The 22,412-nt window shown below is 41.7% G+C and overlaps 1 protein-coding gene across 1 annotated transcript; it reads left to right on the top strand.

The window, feature by feature from the left end:
• Window positions 1-635: 635 nt before the first annotated feature.
• Window positions 636-21,295, top strand: Gtf2b (general transcription factor IIB). The gene is made up of 7 exons (XM_005081920.4): window positions 636-782; window positions 6,378-6,484; window positions 13,490-13,623; window positions 16,139-16,285; window positions 16,418-16,547; window positions 19,824-20,105; window positions 20,904-21,295. The coding sequence occupies exons 1-7, from the start codon at window positions 766-768 to the stop codon at window positions 21,035-21,037; spliced, it is 951 nt and encodes a 316-aa protein (XP_005081977.1). The 5' UTR covers window positions 636-765; the 3' UTR covers window positions 21,038-21,295.
• Window positions 21,296-22,412: the final 1,117 nt, after the last annotated feature.

Raw genomic sequence — 22,412 nt, 5'->3', positions numbered from 1 at the left:
TGGTTCTTAAGACCAAAGCTAATTTCTTTTTATTCCAAATTCTTTACTCGGGGCAAATGAAAAATTCATTCTGACAGAAAATTGACTTTAAAGTAAAGGAGTGGTTTGGGGTCAGCCTGATTTCCTTTGTGGATTTTTAAAAATCTGTATCATCTGTCGGTCGGTCTGTCTGTCTGTCTGTCTATCCATAGTGTTTTTTTTTTTTTTTTTGAGATTCGGTCTAACTCCTGATCCTCCCTCTTACCTCCTTTGTGTGGAACTGCAGGAGAGTGCCAATAAGGCAAATCCTTCCTGTTTTAATTCGGTCTGTTTTGGGGACTCTTCCTGGGTCGGTTTTTTGTTTTGTTTAGTTTGTGCCAGAGTGTCTCTCTCTCTCTCTCTCTCTCCCTCCCTCCCTCCCTCCCTCCCTCCCTCCCTCCCTCTCTCTCTCTCTCTAGTCCTGACTGCCCCAGAGCTCGCTCTGTAGACCAGGCTGCCCCCGGAGTCACAGAGATCCTCCAGCCTCTGCCTCCTGCGTGCTGGGATTAAAGCCGTGTGCTACCACGCCCGCCCGGCTTCTGCCCGCGGTGGCTTTGACGTCCTCTTAGCAAAACCCAGGAAGCGTTCGGCCGGCCGCGCCGAGGAATGCACGCCTTTTGGCCGTCCTCCCGACCCGTAGCCGCGCCGAGTGCGCGCGAGCGACTCGCGCATAAAAGGCCGGCTCGGGGCGTCTCGCCGCCAGAGTCGCTTCCTGCTTTGGTCGGAGCTGTTGGCGGAGCCGCGAAGATGGCGTCGACCAGCCGGTGAGTGCGGCGGCCGCGGAGCGAGTGGAGCCGGGGGTCGCGGGGCCGAGGCTTCCCCCTGACGGCTGCCGCCGGCGGCCCCTGCTCGCCCGAGTCGCCGCCGTCCGGGTCGGTCCCGCGGGTCTGCGGCGCCCCGGCCTCCGCCTCCCTCCGGACCCCGCAACCGTCTTTGTGTCACGTTAATGTTTTCCGTGTCTTTCCCCACTGCCGCCCGTCCCGTCTGCGGGGCTGCGGCGTCGCCTCCTGTCCCGAGAGCCGCGGGAAGGAGGCGACGTCGTCCGTCCCCCTCCATCTGACAGCTGGAAAGTTGGGAGGCGTCAGCCTTGGTGGCCTGGTGGAAACGGGTCGCCAGCCCCGCGACCCCCCGGAGTGGAAAGGAAGGCTCACTCGGAGACCAGAACCACTCTCTCCCAAAGCCCCAACCCCACCCCTAAAAGTATCATTGCGGGCTGCGAAGGAGATGCTGTCTGCAGATAAATTAATTACGTTTGCTGGAAGTCGGTTTTTTAAATGTATTTTTTTTAACGTAGCGTGCTTAATATCCACAGGAAACGCATGTTGTGCCCTCAGAGACAGCCTTTAATCTTGTGACCTGCAAAGTGCTATGCAGACCCTAATTATATCCCTTGTAACCACTGTGAGGTAGGCATTAGTGTTCTGGCATATGTGTAAACTGAGTCATGCCCGTGTGTTGACCTTTCGAGTGCCTAGGGTACCTATTCCTGACCGTCATTCCATTGGCCTCTATTGATACAGAATGTATTTATTGAAAGTATCAAATCAAGTTCTGCACTTCTGACACTTTTTCCCCCCTGAGGTGGTTACTGTGTGTGGAATTGACAGATGTCACCACGGGAAGCCATTATTCACAGAAGCTCAGGCCCTTTCTGGGAACCCCAAAGACTTTATTATAAAAAGCAAGAGTTGGCCATGGGGAGCAGCTTCAACTGTCTGTGTGGAAGGAAAACCATCGACACTCTTGCTTACCGATTCGAATTTATTTTTAAATTAGATTTAATTATGATTTAATCATCCCATCTGGGTGTGGTTTTGTCAGGTAAGGCTTCCTTGTAAGGTCATGGAAACAGCTTCCCCAATTTATCCAATTCTGAAATTTTCCCATGGCTGTCGATGGGGAAGCTGCCTGTGGTGTCATAGGTAGGCACAGCTTATCTTCTAATGCAATAGGAACTTCTGTGTTCTTGAAAGACGAGTTGTAGTAGTTAAATACCACACATAGTAAACTCACTGGTTACAATTTTTAAACTGTTTTTGTCATTTGAAAAATTCCTTGAGATTTATTTTTTTCTGGACAGTCAGTTTTCATTTTGAGTTCCTGGCCTAGAATTCCATCACCACCTGGAAGGAGGTGGGATTGGAGATCCCATCATCCGGCTTTTAAGTTTGTGTCAATCCTGTTGCCGCTCTCCGATTTTCCCATCAGTGGGAACAAAGGCTCAGTCCTTGGGCATGGTATGTAGTCACTTAGCCTTGAAACTGCTTGGTGTTCTCAAAGATGATAACATGTTCAGATTGAAGCCCGCTACTTATTCTCATTTCAGGCAGATGATTTTCTGGCCATGGTCTGTGAGGTGCAGAGAGTGCCTGCCTGTCTTGCAGAGTGTTGTGCAAATTAGTCATGGACGATATAGATGGGGCTGCACTGGTTGCTGCTGTTCTGAGGACCTGGGTTCAGTTTCCAGCACTCACATGGCACCTCACAAAGTCTCTTACTCCAGTTCTAGAGAGTCTGTTGCCCTCTTCTTACCTCTGCCCATACCATGCACGTGCTTCACAGAGAGACATGCAGACACAATACCCACACTGCAGTAATTCCATTATCATTTAAATACACTGAAAACTTTCCTGTTTCCCTTTCCCAGAACTCTCCTGCTAAGCTATATTCCCAGCCCCTTGACTGCCTTTTATTGCTTGTTTGTTATTTTTTGTGTTTTGTTTTGGTTTTTTGTTTGTTTGTTTGTTTTGCTTTTTCATACTATAGTCTGAGCTGCCCTGGAACTCACTATGTATTATTAGGACAGCATTGAATTGGTGGCAAACTTAGCTCTGCTTCCTGAATACTGGGATCCCAGGCATGCTCCATCACAGCTGGCTTGGTCTACTTGTTAACAGTATTAACCTTTGTTAATCCCTAACATACTGATATATATATATTTGTCGTTGGTTTTTTGGAGACAGGGTTTCTCTGTATTGTTTTGGAGGCTGTCCTGGAACTAGCTCTGTAGACCAGGCTGGCCTCGAACTCACAGAGATCCGCCTGCCTCTGCCTCCCGAGTGCTGGGATTAAAGGCGTAAGCCACCTCCGCCCGGCAACATACTGTTATATTAACTTCCTGCTTGTTTACTGATAACTACCCCTATTTTGCTAAAATTTTACTTTATTTCAGCTTTATTAATGCTATTATTCCTCATAACTTATTTTTTCTAAAAAATTTCCAGAATAACTACAAGTATAAAGCAATTTCTACCTTCTCCCATTTTCCCAATTAGAAAAGTCCAAGCAAGATATGTTTTAATTAATTAAGTAAATTTGGTGGTTATTATATGTCTTTGTTTTTGTTTTTTGGTTTTTCGAGACAGGGTTTCTCTGTGGCTTTGGAGGCTGTCCTGGAACTAGCTCTTGTAGACCAGGCTGGCCTCAAACTCACAGAGATCCGCCTGCCTCTGCCTCCCAAGTGCTGGAATTAAAGGCGTGCGCCACCAACGCCCGGCTTTTGTGTTTTTTTTTTAAATCAATTTTTTCATGCGACTGCAAAGTTGTTGATATGGCACGGAGAGCTGGCTTTGTGTTAAGAGCACTTGTTGCCGTTGCAGAGGACCTGGCATCCAAACGGTGACTGCGCTTGCAGGAGATCTGACTCCTTTTCTGACCTCTGGGCACTAGACATGCATGCACTACACATATATCCATGCATAAAACAATATATGTATGTATGTATATACACACATATATCTCTAAGTGTAAATGAACAAAAAATAATGTTAGTTGTTAAAACATTCTGAATTATACCAGCTAACATGAGAAACTTGATCCTAAACCACAAATGTCTATTTACATATTGTCAGAGCAGTTAATTTTGTTTTAAGTGTATGCTTATGATAACTAACATAATCATTTGCTGTATACATGTCACGTGAATTTTAGAAGAGGACTCATGTTGCTTTAAAGGTTGTTTTATCAAGTCATTTATGGTTAATCAACTTCCCTAAACTGTTTCATTGTTCCAGATAACACAAATAAGGAAACTGTTGTGCCCGTAAGCTGGGCTTTGTGGCACATCCCCAACTGTGATCTCAGTTCAGGAGGCCAAGGCTGAGGATTGCGCCTAGTTTGACGCCCACCTGGGCTGTATAGTGAGTTTGAGGCCAACAGGACTATAGAGCAGCATCTGTCTTTTAAAAAAATAAAAGGAAAATGTTAATGTTACTAATATCATAAACCTTAAGTAAATATGTTAGCTCTGTAGCCGTATTACTTTTTATGTTAAATTGCAATGCAGTGGATTCCTTATGGCATGTCTTCTATTAGTGCCGCTACACCTTATTACTAGTCAACCCTAACCTCCACCTTATTGCTGCTTCACTTCTCCCAGATAGTGCCCCCTAGTGCCCCTCTCCCTTCCTCCTTCCTCCCTTCCTAAGCTCACTTCCTCCCCCGTATAGTTCTCTTTTTCTTTCAGATACTACATACATATGTCACTTGTATGCATATGTGTATACACACAAGTAAACTTGAATCCAATCTGCACATGAGAGAATCATGCTGTCCCTGCTGTTCTGACTCTGGTTCCTTCACTCAGTCTAATGCTTTCCGGTTGCATTCGTTTCCTACACCTTCGTTCTTTAAGGCTGTGTGTTGGTACCACATTTTCTTTATCCTGCAGTTGATTGCACTTCATAACATTTTTACAGATGAACATGGGTGTTTGAGAATCTGTGTGCTGTGTTTACTTTGAACTTTCAGGTATCTGCCTAGGAGTTGTATAGTCTATTATACAGATCTGTCTTTAAAAATTATATTAGTGTATTTATTTATTTATTTATTTAGTGGGGGGGGGCATATGCCAAGGTGTGAGTCAGGACAACCTGTGGGATTTCTGCTTTCTCCTGACCACATCAGAGAACATCCTATGGAAGCTGGTTTTATCCCTCCACCACATGGGTCCCACTGGCTGAGCTCAAGTCGTCAGGCCTGGCAGAAAGCACTTTTACCCACTGAGCCATCAGCCCTATGCTGATTTCCACGGCAGTTCTAACAGTTTATCTTCCCATCAGCAGTGTGTGATAAGTCTTTTTTTTCCACATTTACCTTACTATTTGATGTCATTTGTTTTCTAGGTAATTACCATTCTGGCTGGAATGAGATTTAAAAAAAAAAAGCAGTTTTAATTTCATTTCCCTAATGGTTAAAGATGCTGAATACATTTCCAAATACTTATTGGCCCCTTGTGTTTCCTGTTTTAGAGAATGGTCTTTCATTAGTCCACTTGTTGATTGTATTTTTGGCACTCAATATTTGGCGTGCCATATAGATTCTTGATATTAATTCTGTTTCCTATGTCACTGGCAGAGTTTTCTTTCCATTCTGTACACTGTGTTGACTCTGCTGATTGTTTCTTTTGCATTGTAGATGCTGTCTAATTTTTTTCCATGCAGTTACTCTTTTTCAGTTCTTGGGATTATATTCTATGCTACTGGGATACTTTTAAGAAAGTCCTTGCTATACCTACATCTTGAAGTGCTTTTACCTGTTTGCCCTAGCACTTTCAAAGTGTCAGATCTTTTTTTTCTTTGTTTTTGTATCTGTGTGTGTGCCTGGTGACCTCAGAGGCCAGAAGAAGGTATCAGACTCCCTAGAACTGGAGTTACAGGTGGTTGTGAACCACCTTGTGGGTGCTGGGAACTGAACGCAGGTCTTCTGAAAGAGCAGTCAGCAGCACTCAACTCAACCTCTGAGCACCAACGTTCAGATCTTACATGAAGGTCTGATCCATATTGATGTTTGTGTAGTATTAGAAGTAGGAATCTAGTTTTCTTCTATGTATGGTTATCCAGGTTTTTAATTTTGTTTTTAATTTGTGAAGATACTTGTGTCTTTTGTTTGGGCTGATCTTGAAGTCCCAGACTCAAGGAACCATACTTCAGCCTCAAGTGCTGGGTCTATAGCTGCATAGCATGTCCAGCAAAACTAATTTGTAACGAACTATAGAAATGATCCCTGAAAGTAAAGTCTTCAGCAAAACTAATTTGTAAAAGCTAAAATCCTGAGTTCTGGACTAACTGAAATGGTCAGACCTTAAGGTCAGCACAAGTGCATCTGACTGTCTTTCATTCAAATGTGTGTTGGCTTTAGAGTGCTGTGCCAAATCTGTCACTAAGGTAGAAAACACCATCATTTTCTAACAAGGGAAATAAATAGCAAAGAGCACAACCCAGATAATTATATGTAAATGCTGCTGGCTGTTATGATTATAATCCAGGGTCTCAAAAATCTTAGCTTGCCTATTACTACGAAACAATAAAACTCGGACTTGTTTCATATTAGTTGGAAAGTTTTTTTTTTTTTTCTTGTAGTTTGGATGCTCTCCCAAGAGTCACATGTCCAAATCATCCAGACGCAATTTTAGTCGAGGACTACAGAGCCGGTGATATGATCTGTCCTGAATGTGGCCTAGTTGTAGGTAAGTAGCTACTAAGGTTTAATTTAAATCATCCACAGAAGTTTGCTTTTGTGCAGTTTCCAAAGTTTTAATGAATACCTTTTGACAGCTCAGCCCCACATAAGCAAGTCACAGTGACAGTAAAGTAAAGTAAACGGAAGAGAAATAGAAATGCTGAAGAGCCTCCAGTCATGCCATGTGCCATTGTGTGCATGTAATCACTGCATGTTGGAACGCTGGTGGAAATCTACCTAAAAGAAAGGAAAAGGCCCCCTGGGCAGTGGTGGTGCACTCCTTTAATACCCCCACTCAGGAGGCAGAGGCAGGCCGATCTCTGCATTCCAGGCCAACCTGGTCTACAGGGTGAGTTCCAGGACAGCCAGGGCCACACTGAGAAACCCTGCCATGAAATACAGAACAACAGCAACAACTACAAAGAAAATGGAAAGGCCAACAGTACTTGCATCCTTAGTTTTAAATAGTTAATGGAAGATACATGTGAAAGGAGATGGGTTGATACTCAAATAACTAATATCCAACTTTTGTGCCACTTGTATGCTTTCTAAAAGAAATATGGTAGATTTCAAAGTAATAATATTGAGCTTCATCCAATGCTTTGTAGTAAAACAAAAAGATATGTTACCAATATGACACCAATATATAGGATATCCTAGTTTGTTATTGTTCAAATATGCCACATCTTAAAATTTAATTTTAGGCCTGAGAATATAGCTAGTAGTAACATGCTCGCCTAGCACTGGGAGAGCCACTTTGTTCAATCCACACTACTACAAAATGAAAAATAAATACGGTTTCGGTTTTATGCTCACTAACCTAGATACACAGAGGAGACTTGGGAGTCTCAGCAGTGCAGAGAAGAGAGAGTACTGAGAGGTTGGCTACTTTGTTTTGTCTTGAAGTACTGCCAATGTAGCACAGGGCCTTACATGGTAGGAAGCGCTCTGTCACTGACCTGCATTCCCAGTTAAGAATGGAGTTGCTATTAGCTTGGGGAACTGTGACAAATGCTGGTAGCATGTACTGTGCATTTGTCTTATTTAACTTCATTCACCCAAGAAGGCTTCTTACTTCAGACCGACACTGGGAAAGTTTTGTTTGTTCCCACTTTGAGTAGCTCAGACTTGTTCCCACTCATTAGCATTCAGTGGGAATTTTAAAGCTTATAGAGTTAATAATAGAAATTGAGATGCATTGCTTTTCATGTCAGCACCTGCTAACACATGTTCTTAACATGGCTTTCATGCTAAAAGTGGCTTGTATACTTTTAAGTGGTTGAGAACAATTGAAATGATACTATTTTGTACACAAGAAAATACTACCATATGTAAGTTTTGTAATGCATGAGGTTTTATTGGAACATGCCCACATTCACTTGTTTCACATCTCCTTAGCCACTTAGTAATTGCAGTAGAAACCACAGGCTTGCTCTTATCACTTGGCTCTGCCACTCAGCTGTACTGTTAACTGTAGTTGTGGAGTTAGAACTCAGTGGAACTGTAAGCATGCAGGTTGCCATATTGCAACATTTTATAGTGTTTATTTTATTATTATCTTGCACTCATGTCAAAACAAACTTGTCACCCTCTTAAGGTGGAGTGCAGTAATTATCTTGTTGATTAGGTAGCAGTGCCATTGTTCGTTGTGCAGGGATGCTGCAGCTGTGGATTGACCATGTAAGCACTCTTCAGAATACACTCAGGAGGAAAGCGGTCAGAAAAAATTAACGTGGCCATTTAATCACACCCGAATTTCTTAATAAAAACAGAATAAACTATGGAGCCTACTGTAAACTAGTCATGTTTCCTATGTGATACTTGATTTAAAAAGAGACTATCAGGAATGCAAGTATTTTTTGAAGGAAGCCAAAGGCTATGTCTAGACCACAGTGCACTGGGATTGGTGAGTAAAGTCTTAGACCCACTCAGGTAGATTGAGGAAATGCATTCCACTTTGGCATGAGAACCAGTCACATAACTGTTCAGTGTATAACAGTGATCTGTTAGACTTTCATTTGAACTGTAGAATACATTGCAGTGCTGTGATTTGGCATTCACTGTCTTATCATTGATTTGTATGTGTTGTAGTGTATACATGTGCTTGTCAACTGGCAGAGGTCAGAGGAGGTCATCCATCACTTTCTCCTTTAGTCAGTTAAGACAGTCCAGAGCTTGCTGCTATTCATTGAGGCCTGCTGACAAGCCCCAGATTCCTTTGTCTCCACCCACACCCCCTGCACCTGGTTTACGAATGTATGTCTATGCTGAAGTTTTTAAATGGGTTCTCATGTTTATGCTTCAAGCCCTTTTATCCACTGAGCCATCTTCCTTGTAGCCCTGTCTGGTCTGCTGTCGCACCTGCTGTGCGGCCTGCATCCGAGAATGTAGCGAGGTGGTTGGGATAGATGACACAGAGACCGGTCGGTTGCTTTAAGAAAACTTTATGCTCCCCAAGTTGGCTTAGGAGAGCTCCCCAAGAAAAAACACTTCCCTTTTTAAGGACTTTTGCCATCCATCTACATACAGTTCTCCAACTGAGCTCTCACACACCTCTCACAGCTCTCCCAGACTTCTCACTCTCCTGGCTAGTGGTTTAATCTCCTGGCCTCAGAATTGGGGAGAAACCGCAGGGAGCAGGAAGGACCATCTAGCCGTAGGGGGGATCAAAGACATGGTGTTTCAGTGAGTGAGCCCTTATAGGAGCCCTAACAAGAGCTTTATGGCACTGAATTGTTTTCAGTAAACATGTTTTCAGTAAACATTATCTCACAGCTGCCTGCTACCAGGCCGAAGGGGAAGTGGGTTTCTGCTCAAGGTCTGGTGTCCCCACAGTCTGCCACTCAGAGATGTGCCTGTCTCAGTCTCCTTGTTGGGAGTACATCACCACACCTGGCCCTTTGGTGTTTCTTAAGATGTGTTGTGACTACGTAAGCCAATGAGGCATAGCTTCCTTCCTTCAGTGAAACAGTTCAGTAAAATGATTGTGTAGCGAGTCCTTGCCCCAACTAGATTTTAAAAATGTGATAGTGTCACTATAGAATTTCAACAGTAGATTGTACTACAACAATATTTAGGGCATCAGTTTGTTCATAAATTTGACTTAGTACATTGCTTATGTGTTGATTTTTTATTCATCAAAAATATTATGTTTATAGTCACCGTTGTAGCTATTAGAAGATTAAAATTGGGGCTAGGGAGCACAGCTGAATGCCTGTCCTGTTTACTAAACATTAAATCTCAACACTGCTGAGAAGGGAATTAATGTCATGCCTTATGAATTGGGAATTCACATCAGCATTGCTTAAAATGAGTAGTTCCACTTCCAGTTAACATCATGTCATGTTCCCCATGTACATTTAAATTCGTCTTTTTAAAAGCAGCAGGAGGAAAATATATTTGAAAAAGAAATGAGTCATTTTGACCTTTTCTTCCAAAATTTAGTCATTGACAAGTCAAAAGGTAGGTGCTAAAGTGTTGACTGCTTTGAACTGGTGAGAATGATTTTGACAATTATTCTCATAAAACAAAGAGATGAAATTTGTATCTCTTTAGAGTATGATGAAATGCTCTTTAGATGCCACTCTTTGTTATGGCTTCTACATTTCAGTGCAGTGACACTGCTGGGTGGGACTTCCTTTTTATGTGGACCTTGAATAAAGTTCTTGCCCCAGAGATGGAGCCTATCAAAATGATATTTATGTCTCTGTCAGTGCTACTAACACAGCTTTCATGAAGAACTCCCATCTGATTTAAATTTACAAAATCGGTGTGTAATTTAAGAGGGGAAAAACTGGCATGGTTCTATTTCTGGGATACGTGAGGGTGTGTGCGTGTGTGCTTGCTAGCTGGTAGGCTTCTTGCTGTCCAAGGTTGATTACACACAGGCTTCCTTTTGCCAGGGATTGTAGTATCAAAATATTAGGGCTACCTTATTCACTCTCCCCTTGAAGTGATTCTGAATTGCTCCATTTGGAATTTAAGTAGGAATCCTTTATCTATTCAGAATTTTTATGAATAATTCTTTGTTATTATTCATGTATATGATTTTTGGACTGGTTATACTTTCATGCTGTGCTGTGTGAGTTGCCTTGGACGTTTGATTCTGATAAGTGCTGTTTTGAGGAGTCATGTCTAACAGGGAATAGTTATTAGTATAAACCAACTTCTTGAGTGAGATGTTTAGATCATGCCACATATTTGGAAAAATTTACTCCATTGTCCATTTCTGGGTTTTCTATTTATACTATATACCAATATACCTTATAATTATTATTTTTAAAGTTTATTTTGTCCTCTTAAAAGCAGTATAAAGCAATCTGAAAAAGTACTTTGATGCCAAAAGGAAAATGTTATAAAATGAACCATTTCAGCTTGCTGGTGCTTTTTCTCCAAATATGCAGGTAGAATTACAGCATGTGGGAACACCTGCATGGCTGTCCACCTGTACTATTTTCTTGATATATTCGCTTTTGTCCCTTGAAAACATAACAGCTAGGCCTAAAGGCACAGGACTATAATTGTAGCTACTAGGGAGGGTGAGGGAGGATTAAAGTTAAACACCTGCCTGGGCTAGAATGAGTCCCAGGCTATCCTGCACAATTTCCTGAGACCCTGTCTCAAAATAAAAGCAGAGATAGGGCTGATAGTGTAGTTCAGAGAACACTTGATTAGCATGATCAAGGCCTTGAGTGCTTGAAAACTATTATGTGTGCTTTGTGTATATACAGCTACATGTAAGTTAATGGCATTTGGTCTTTTTAACTTTTCAGATTTGGTATCTCTGGTTTGCAGGCCACAGTCTTTATGTTTGTGCTTGTTTTTGTTTTTGTCTTGCTGACTAGGAAAGTTGGCCTCATTGATTCTGCAAGCACAGGTGCATGGGAACCATGTAGTATCACTTTCACCTAAACTTGTCCTTCCTGGGAGCAGCAGTCAGGCTAGCACGTTAAAATGCTTTCTTACTGGGGCCTTTGCTTGTTTTCAGGCCAGGGAGATGGCAGGTGAGGCCACTCCCTCCCATGGTGGTTTTCCTTCACCTAGATGTTGTCTAGGCAATACTCTGGCTACTCTCAGGTTCTCTGGAAGTCCAAATAAAAATGAATTTATCAGAAGCCTTCATTAGCAAATTATTGTTATGTATTTACCTACCTATATCACTAGGTTTAGATTATAACTGTTCTTTTGTATATGTGCATTCTAACTCACATATTCTATAACATATTTGGTATGATCTGCATTGAAATCATTTCACTCCATTTTCCTCTGTCACTAAGTAGTTGCTGCAGAGCCCTGGGGTCTTTTAAAGTCTAAGGGTCAGATGAATGCCTCTCTTACTGGAAATGGAGAGACTGGGAACATCTTCCAGTGTTTTAATTTTCATAGCAGGAGATAGGCATTGAGGACTTATAGGTGCTTTTAAAGAACTTTACATGCATTATATATGTACCTTAGCTCATTTAACCTTTATAGTCTTTAAAATGTGAAGTTACTGGAGAAGTCTAAAGCTGAGGAAATAAGGCATAGAAATGAGCCAGGCGTTGGTGGCGCACGCCTTTAATCCCAGCACTCGGGAGGCAGAGGCAGGTGGATCTCTGTGAGTTCCAGACCAGCCTAGACTACCAAGTGAGTTCCAGGACAGGCTCCAAAGCCACAGAGAAACCCTGTCTCGAAAAACCAAAAAAAAAAAACAAAAAACAAAAAACAAAAAACATAGAAATGAAATAATTGGGGGCATCATGATGGCTCAACAGTGAGAGTGCTTCCCACTAGGCCTGACATACTGAACCCAACATGGCCCAAGAAGAGAACTGTCCTCTGATCTCTACCCATGTGTTGTGCATGCCCCCAACACACAAAAGAAGTAAATGTAGTTAAAACTGAAGACTTCAACTTAAATTATAAATTATTTTTATATGTCTGTGTCTATGTATGGATGTGTGCACGACAGTAGAGTTCCCTTGGAGATAGAGCATGGATCCTCTGGTGCTGGTTTCGGGTGGTTGTAAGCCATCTGATATGGGTGCTGAGAACCAAATTCGGGTCCTCTGGAGAATTGGCATGTGCTCTTAATTACTGAACTACATCCACAGACCTCCATCTAAATATTTTTAATTAAATAATTTTTCCAAAGCTAAGCAGCAGTTTGATCTCATATTCCTTGACTGTCTGTACTGAAACTCATTGTAGTTGCTAGCAAAGATGGACACAGTGGCCTTTACTGCTCCGTGGCTCAATTCGCTGAAAGAGTTTAGTGGAATAGGTTGAAAGCTGATAGATATTTCACTTGTAACTATGTGATCTTTGACAAGTTAGCCCCATTTGTGAAGTAACAGTGAAAGTGGCACCTATGCTTATATCATTCTGGGGATTTAATGGTAACATGTACATTGGGCACACTGCTCAATGTGTTTCAGTATTCAATGCTATGTCTGTCTGCTTTGAAGATATTTCCAGACATTGAGCTTGTCCCACTAAAGCAGTGGTCAGTCATACCTATTCATGTCTGGTGTTTTGATATCACAAACTTAGCCATAGCATCTTTACCTGAAAAGTATGCTTGTTTACCTTTCAATTTTTTTTTTCTCTTTCTCCTCTCTCTTTGTGCTAAGTGGCTTGTTTCACCACATCTGGCTTCATTGTATACTTTGGTTATTTTGCTTTGATCTTTGAGGCAAGGTCTTGCTATCTATATGTAGTCAGTATAGCTTTGATTTCTTTGTTATGCCTCAGCCTCCCAAATGCTAGGAAAATAGCCACATAACTACTACACCAGCTTTTTCTTTTTGTTATTTTTAACCAATACTTTCTTCTAAGAGTTGGGATATGACTAATGATAGCATACTGTTTACATAGTTCATTACTGGACTAGCATAATTGGTAAATGCTTCAAAGACATGCTATCTAAGCTGGAGCCCAGATGCTAAGGAGCCCATGTTGAGATGCTAAATATTAGCCAGCATGGGGAGGTCAGTCCTGTTTCTGGTGAGTAACTGTGTGCTTATCTTCTTAGGGGACCGGGTTATCGATGTGGGATCTGAATGGAGAACTTTCAGCAATGATAAAGCAACAAAAGACCCATCTCGAGTTGGAGATTCTCAGAATCCTCTTCTGAGTGATGGAGATTTGTCTACTATGATTGGCAAGGTAATTAATCCACTTAGCAGGAAATGCCAAGGGAGACAAGGTAAAGATCTGGGAAGTTAGTATTTTTCTAAGTGTCAGTCACTAATCCAAAGAAGATTCTTGGTTTGGGAATAATATTTACCAGTGTTAACCACTATGGAAGTCTACCAATTTGGGTTTTTTTTTTTCCCATCATGGAAGGAAGAACATGGAATCTATAATCTTGGACTGGGATTAAGAGCATTGACTTATTGTCTGGAAGACTTGGGTTTAATTCCCAGCATCCAGTGTGGCACACATACTATAACTCCAGTTCTAGGGATCCTTCTGGCCTCTACTGGTAACAGTCATGCATAGGCACACATCCATATACATACTATTACAAAAACAAAATATCCTTTATAGTTGTTGTGTAAGCTTTTTTTTTCTGGGGAGAGGCAACACCATCTGTTTGCCCGATTTGGAACCAGTGATAAACCCAAGTAATGAGTCTACCAAAGGTCACATCCCACCATAGGCAGCAACTGATGGAACTGCATCCTTGAGCTTGCCACACCACCTGCAGGCAGCAGGCAAGGATGCAAAGTCTTCCCTAGGCTGCACTGCTGGTGAATCAAGGAAGTGTTAACTACTTTAAAACGTTACTACTGCATAATCTGTTTGTTTGAGGCACAGTATCACTATATAGTCCTGGTCGGCCTGTAACTCACTATGTAGACTAGGCTAGCTTTGAACTAACAGGTCCACCTGCTACTGCCTCCCAAGTGCTAGGATTTATAGGCATGTGCCAACATGTTCTGCATAATGACTTTTTAAAAAGATCATTATAAAAAAATCATTTAAAAATTATTGGGGCTAGAGAGAGGGCTTAGAAGTTAAGAGCAATTCGTACTCTTGTGGAGGACCTGGATTTGGTTCCTAGGACCAACACGGTGGTTTACAACCATCATAACTTCAATTCCAGGGGATCTAATGCCCTCTAATCAAGTACATCTGTCTGCTGTTATTTAACACTTACTGATATTAATTTTATACCTCTGCTTTCAACCCGTATCTGCTGTTTTCAGCAAATTATTGTCATAAAACAGACACACATTGTAATCTGGATCAGGGGCATGGAAGAGTTGTAAATTTTTTGGTTCTTTTTGTTTGTTTGTTTGAGGCAGGATTCCTCTGTGTAGCCCTGGCTGTCCTAGAACTCACTTTGCAGAGCAGGATGACCTGGAATGCACAGAGATCTACCTGCCTATGCCTCCTGACTGCTGGGATTAAAGGTGGTGTGTCACCACTGCCTGGTGGAGGGTCATAATTTAAGATCACAGCTATGCATTAGTTTAGGCTATACAAGTTGACTACATGGGAAATCCTTAGCAAGTAAGATTGGTTGTTACATTGCTCTATTAAAGGCAGCTTTAACAAAACAGGCTGAGTAGACAGGAAGATATCAGTCTTAAATCTATTTTTGTTGTTTTTTAAGACAGGGTTTCTCTGTGTATCTCTGGCTTTCCTGGAACTCACTCTGTACACCAGGCCAGTCTTGAACTCAGATCTGCCTTGTCTACCTCCTGAGTGCTAGGATTAAAGGCATGCACCAGCATATTCTCTACCTCAAGCTTCTTTTGAGAAACTAAATGCAGGAACTCACATACACATAGTTCTATTCCTATAGTTACTGGGTAGAGGAATTGTATATGTGAGGCTTCAGATATCATCAATGCTTTTGCTTTAATGAACTCTCGTGCTGTTTATAGCAATAGCATGTTATAATGACTTTGTTGGGCATTTTGGACTCATAGACATAGTGCCTATAAATAGTTGATGGTCTCCTTCACAGTGCTTCAGTTAGTTCCACTTTCTTTTCTGGCTTTTGCAATGTCATGTTACAGCATGGTGGCTTTAGTATGCACTCCTGTCATGGGTTTGATCTTTACCATCAATAAACAAGCATTTTTGTTAAGCATCAAAGCCACCTGGCTGTGTTCTTTACTCAGTGAAGTTGAAACCTTTTCCCACTAATCATAATGCTTGCTTTAGGCCTGGGAGGATGGTTTTTATACTCACAGAAGTGCCCATGTTTAATGTGAGTCTTCATCAAAACTGCATTTTGAATTTTGTTCACTGAGCTTTATATGCTACATTTAGAGATCATGTGATTTTTCTTAGACCTGTGACTATGACATTTCATATTAACTGTTGGATTCTCTAGTAGGTGTCCTTCATGTATTTGACTAGTTTTCACTTGCTCTTGTATCTATATTTAATATGCTTTTGCATTCTGTTTTCTGGCATTTGTATTTTGTGTCATCTATAAATTCAGTTGGGCTTTCATTTTCCACTTTCTCTGTTCTGCAATAATTGTTTAGATTGACTTACGTGTCTGTGAAACACACTCCTTTAAAGCTTCTTCATCTGTAAGTTTCTGTTTGAGGTATAGGCTCTACTAGACATACGTAGTCAGATTGTGTAAGTTACAATTTCGTAGAAATTGTTCAAATTTTCCAAAAATGTTTTCCAAGGTTAAATCTTTGTCTTACAGGGTACAGGAGCTGCAAGTTTTGATGAGTTTGGCAATTCTAAGTATCAAAATCGGAGAACAATGAGTAGTTCTGATAGAGCAATGATGAATGCCTTCAAGGAAATCACGACCATGGCAGACAGAATCAACCTCCCTCGAAATATAGTTGTAAGTTCTTGTCCATCTGCTTTAAGCCATTCTGACATTTACTTTGCTTAATTTAATGAACACATAAAATTTTGATATTATAAGTAATTAAATGGCCTAGATTTAATTAAACATAGTTTCTCTGCTTTGAAGGATCGAACAAATAATTTATTCAAACAAGTGTATGAGCAGAAGAGCCTGAAGGGAAGAGCTAATGATGCGATAGCTTCTGCTTGTCTGTATATTGCCTGTAGACAAGAAGGCGTTCCGAGGACATTTAAAGGTAAGGCTTCAATTACACCAGCTAGATCAGGCAGCTTTGACATTTAACAGATAGTGCTTGTCTTTAGTATAGCATGCAGTAATCCATGTTCGTGACTGTGGTGTTTTGAAAGGAAGTGGCAATGTCAGGAGGTATGGCTTTGTTGGAGTGGTTATGGCCTTGTTGGAGGAAGTGTGTCATTCTGGAGGCAGGATTTCAGGTCTCGTATGTGCTCAAGATACACCCAGTATCTCAGTTCACTTCCTGTTGTCTTCTGATGTAGCCAGTACCATGCCACCATGTTGTACCATGATGATAATGGATTAGTTCTGAAACTGTCAACTGCCACCCCAAATAAATGTTTTTGTTTTGATTTGTTTTTTTTTTTTTATAAGAGTTGCATGGTCATGGTGTCACTTCACAGCAGTAGAAACCCCAAGAGAAGTTGGTACCAGGGAGTGGGATATTGCTGTGAAAGGCCTGACCATGCTTTTGTTTGAAGGAACAGACTTTGGGATTGTAGATTAGAAAAGCAGTTGAATGCTTTAAAATGGGCCATCCCAGTAGGAGCATGGAAGACAGTAGTGCTGAGTTGATTTGAACTGTGGGGGTCTGGCTTAAAAGGTTTCAGAGAAAAGTGTATGTGGCCTAGAGATTACTCTTGTGATATTTTGAAGGGTATGGCTGCTTTTTGCCCTTGTCAGAAGGGTCTGACTGAGGTTAAAGTTAGAGAGTTTTAGATTAATTCCTTTGGCAGAGGATATCTCAAAACCGCTTAGTTGTATAGTTCATAGTGTTAACTCTTATGAGGATATATAATGAAAAGGAGCAAGCTGAGCAAGGAAAACTATTTGAGGAGCAAAGGAGAACCAGAAACTGGGATAGAGCTAAATCCTATGTTTAACGAGATAAACAGATTAAGAAATGGAAAATGGGAGTGATGATGTCAGGGCAAGATTCCACCCAGTTAAGCTTCCAACTTGTGGAAAGGAATTGAAGAAAAGCTTAGAGCCAGGTGTGGTGGTGTACACCTTTAATACCAGCACTCAGAAGGCACAGGCTGGTGGATCTCTTGAGTTTGAAGCCAATCTGGTCTACTGTACTAGTTCCAGGACAGCCAGGCTTAGGCAATGAAGGAAACCATCAAAACCAGAAAGAAGTAAATGAAAAAGGGGACCATGGTCTAGCCCCAGCAAGCCCCACTTGGCCACATGGTTCTGACTTTAGAGTTAAGTATAAAAAAAAGGGGTGAATTTGTCTCTACAAAGAAAGGCACAGGCCGGGCGTTGGTGGCCCACGCCTTTAATCCCAGCACAGAGTGAGTTCCAGGACAGCCTCCAAAACAATACAGAGAAACCCTGTCTTGAAAAACCAAAAAAAAAAAAAAAAAAAAAAAAAAGGCACAGAGGCCAAGCATGTGTAAGGAGTGTCCCTGAATGGAAGCCTAGAGAGGCCATTGCATGAAGCTGTGAAGTTGCAGCCTGGATTGCCTTGGAGACCCCAAGATGTTTGACATTCCAGCACTGTGGGATACCTGCCAAGGAAGGCTGCTAACAGGGAATGGAACCAGTTCAAGAGAACAAAGAGAAGTGTGTTGCAGTCAACAAAGATGAACAGAGTTGGATATTTGAAGCGTTTTGACATCAGATGTGGAGATGCAGAGTTTGGAATTTGCCCAGCTAGTTATCAGTCTTGCTTTGGTCCAGTATTTCCTTACTATCCTCCTTTCTGTACATTTTGGAATGGTAATGTATATCCTATGCCATCCATGTTGGAAGTCTGTGATCTGCTTTTTGATTTAAATTTTACAGGGGATTACAGTTAAGAGATTGCATGACTCTCAGAAGACACTTTGAACTTTTAACATTGTTGAGACTTATGGGGACTTTTGAAGTTGGATTGAATGCATTTTGCATTATGATACGGCTAGAAGCCTTTGGGGGCCAGAGAGTGGAATGTGGTGTTTTGAAAGAAAATGGCCCCAGAGGGAATGGCATTATTAAGGAGGTGTGGGTTTGTTGGAGTGTGTGGCCTTGTTGGAGGAAATGTGTCACTGTGGAGGCAGGGTTTGAGATCTCATATACTCAAGTCACACCCAGTGTCCACTTCCTGTTGCCTTCTGCTCAAGATATAGTCAGCACCATGACTGCCTACATGCCACTATGTTGCACTGTGATGAGAATGGACTAACCTTCTGAAACTGTAAGCTGCCACCCCAATTAAATGTTCTCTTTATAAGAGTTGGCATGGGCCAGGCGTTGGTGGTGCACACCTTTAATGCCAGCACTCGGGAGGCAGAGGCAGGTGGATCTCTGTGAGTTTGAGGCCAGCCTGGTCTACAAGAGTTAGTTCCAGGACAGCTTCCAAAGCCACAGAGAAACCCTGTCTCGAAAAAAGAGTTGGCATGGTTATGTTGTCTCTTCACAGCAATAGAAAGCCTGACTATGACATTTGCCCATGGCTCTTTATTTTGTTTTGTAACAGAAAATTCACAGGATAGTCTTTGCAAGCTGCTTTTGAGGTGGCATAATTTTAATCCCTGTAAGTCCACCTGACTCTGCTTTGTGGGCTTGAAAGCCTGGCATGCTGCAGTGCTTTACATCCGAGCTACATCTGTAGCTGGGGATGAAAGGTACTACTAGCTAGGTCTGATATATGAGAGTTCTTTGAAGGAAAGCCTCAGTGTAGTTTTTCTTTCTCCTTCCTTCCTTCCTCCCTCCCCCCTCCCTTTTGAGGTCTAATAATTGTAGTTTTGTACAAATCAAAGACTTTGAGATCACTGCTGGGTTTTGTCAAGCTTGTGTTTACTCAGGAGCACAGGACAGCCTACTCCCAATGATGCTATGATACGCACACTGACTTTCACTGCACGGGTCCAGGCTGACCACTTTTACCATACATCCAATAAGTATCTTTCAAGTTTTCCTGTGTCAGAGTGAAGAGCAAAGACTTGACACACATCTCTTTTACTGTAACAACTCAAGCAGTGACTAACTTTTTACCTATTTCGAGACAGCATGGAAAGAGTGCATATGCACCTGCATTCAAAATATGGTGAAATATAAACCAAGAAATTTTTAAATTTTTTTATTGATTCATTTTTTACATTCCAATCCCAGTTCCCCTCCTCTCCTCCTGCTCCCCCAAACCAAGAAATTTTTAATAATAAGCTCCATGGAAAACACTGCTTGAAAGGATTAGGGTCTCATCTTTATTACTGAATTTTCAATAATAAAAAACGATAAATTAGAAAATGAACTCAGGTTTGATTTTTTTTTCAATTTTTGTCTCTTTTAGAAATATGTGCTGTATCTCGAATTTCTAAGAAAGAAATTGGCCGCTGTTTCAAATTGATTTTGAAAGCTTTGGAAACCAGTGTGGATCTGATCACAACTGGGGATTTCATGTCCAGGTTCTGCTCCAACCTTTGCCTCCCCAAGCAAGTGCAGATGGCAGCTACGCACATAGCCCGCAAGGCTGTGGAGCTCGACTTGGTTCCTGGCAGGAGCCCCATCTCTGTGGCGGCGGCAGCTATCTACATGGCTTCCCAGGCATCCGCTGAGAAGCGGACACAGAAAGGTAGGATCTTTATTAGAAGTGTGCCAGAGTGATGGCAAGGTTGGGAGTTGATGGTGAAGAAGACTAACTATTCAGAACCCCTAAGAAGCATTGACACAGAAGGAAGTGGGATGAGATGTAGCCTATTCACAGAGGGTATCTGCTGAGTGTACCCGAGGGCCTGGCCCAGCACCTCAAAAACAAAATATGTATATTGCTTTTAAGTGATTATTTAGAGGCACAGCTTTCTTATATACAAGTCTTCTTTTCCTGCTTGAATTATTGATTTTTAATCTGTATCTTTTAGGGAAGGTTTATTTACTGGGGCCTGGGCAGCTCACTAGTTACATCACTGAAGAAAATAGCATCTCTTTCCCCAGCCACTATTAATTATCAGTGGTACCTCAGGGAGGGGTGGCACTGTATGGCCCTTCACCATTTTTGTTTACTGTTTGAGGCAAGGTCTCATATAGTTGAGGGTGATCTTCATGCCATGCTGGGGGTAAACCCAGCTTTGCACATGATGGGTATTGTCTCAGCCCTGCAACAATACCTGGCGAAAGGAACACAGTGCCTGTCACTCGGTACCATGCCCGGTTGCTTTGCATATATTATGTCTCTTAGAATTACTAAGACACCTTTAAAGAGGCCTGCTAATACCACTATTTGTATTTATGTTGAATCCTACTTCTACTTGGTAGAATGTATGTCTATTATCAGTTACAAAAAGTGAAATTGAGGGGTTGTTTTTGTTTTTCTTTCCCTTTTGGTAGTAAGAATTTGAGCAGATCAACTGAATGTCTTGTTTTTTGTCCTTAGAAATTGGAGATATTGCTGGTGTTGCTGATGTTACAATCAGACAGTCCTACAGACTGATCTACCCTCGGGCTCCAGATCTCTTCCCTTCAGACTTCAAGTTTGACACGCCAGTGGACAAATTACCCCAGCTCTAAGCTGAGGCAACCAAGTTGCAGTCTCATGTACATGGAACTTTATACATAGCCTACATTGTGCTGGTTGAGCCTTTAATAAGATGGTACGCATTCCAGACTAAATATTATTACTTAGCATTCTGTATGTATATATTAGTGCAACATATTTAATGATTTAAATTTCTTACTGAATCTGCTTTCTTTTTTAGTGATTAGGAAACAGTATTTTGGAAGATATTAAAATATGTAATTCTCAAATAAAACATTTTTCAAAGCTAAGGTTTTTGTTACAGTAATATGAAATTTATAATTATAAATCATGTACATTATTATAGGTGATAGAGCTGAGCCTGTTTCCCATCATTTTTATATTTAGGTTCTTCAATTTAATAAAGACTTTAATAAAGTCACAGAAATAGCAAAGGCTTGAGAACTATTGTTAACATCTATTTTGTAGTGTGAATATACAAACCACAGGCATACATAGGAGGCTGAGTGCGAGAAGTGGGGGGCTGGGCCTTGAAAGGCATCAGGTGGTGAGGTAGTGACAGCTTATCCTCAGTGAGCTAGTGCACAGAGAGGATGGTGATTGCACATCTGGTGATTAGTTTATGCTCTAGGTAGGTCGAGTCCATCACCTACCCCAGAGTAAGACCCAAGGAGTCTCTCTCTACCATGTTTCCCTCATGAGTGACATTCTTGATCCCCTGAACAGTACTCTTATGTGTTCCCTGGGCTTTAGGAGCACATAGCTCCCAGTTCAGAGACGACTACAGTCTGCCACCACAACTAGGCCTTAGAAGTGTGGCTTTGGCAATTAGTATAGGTCAGTCCTCAGGAAAGCTGGAAAATGGAGAATCCCAATTAAGTTGTCTACACTCAGGTCACTTTTGTTTCCTTAAGCTGTTTTGCAAGTTAGTAATTAGTAAGCTTAGCACAGTCCACTTTTCATGCAGGTAAAGCAAATCCATTCTGTGCATGCTAGCACAGAATGCCTTAAAACACTCATCGGAAGCTACCTTGGTTGATAGTCTGTTATTACTGAATTCAAGAGCTGGGTTGTCAGTTTCATAGGCTCTTTCTTTCAGTACTGGTGTTCCAGTGAATCCTCCACTCACAGTTTATAACAAATTGAAAGTCTTTATTGCCCCAGGCTGAGACTACACTCAGGTATCCAGGGACCCAGGTGACCCGAGCATGGGGTTCTGAAGTCAGAAACCATTTCCTGGTATCTTGATCAGCAGCTGCAGGTGGGAGGAGGTGGTTAGAGTAAGCAAGCAGTTTGACAGAAGCTAAGATAAGAACTTAACTGGAGAGGGCTCTGCACAAACAGGCAGTTTAGCAGGAATTAAATAAGCAAGGGCATCTAGACCTTGGGTGCCTAGAATAGTTTGAT

The sequence above is a fragment of the Mesocricetus auratus genome, unplaced genomic scaffold, assembly GCF_017639785.1.
Source record: "Mesocricetus auratus isolate SY011 unplaced genomic scaffold, BCM_Maur_2.0 Super-Scaffold_100009, whole genome shotgun sequence".
NCBI lineage: Eukaryota > Metazoa > Chordata > Mammalia > Rodentia > Cricetidae > Mesocricetus > Mesocricetus auratus.
This window is presented reverse-complemented; position numbering and strand designations above follow the sequence as displayed.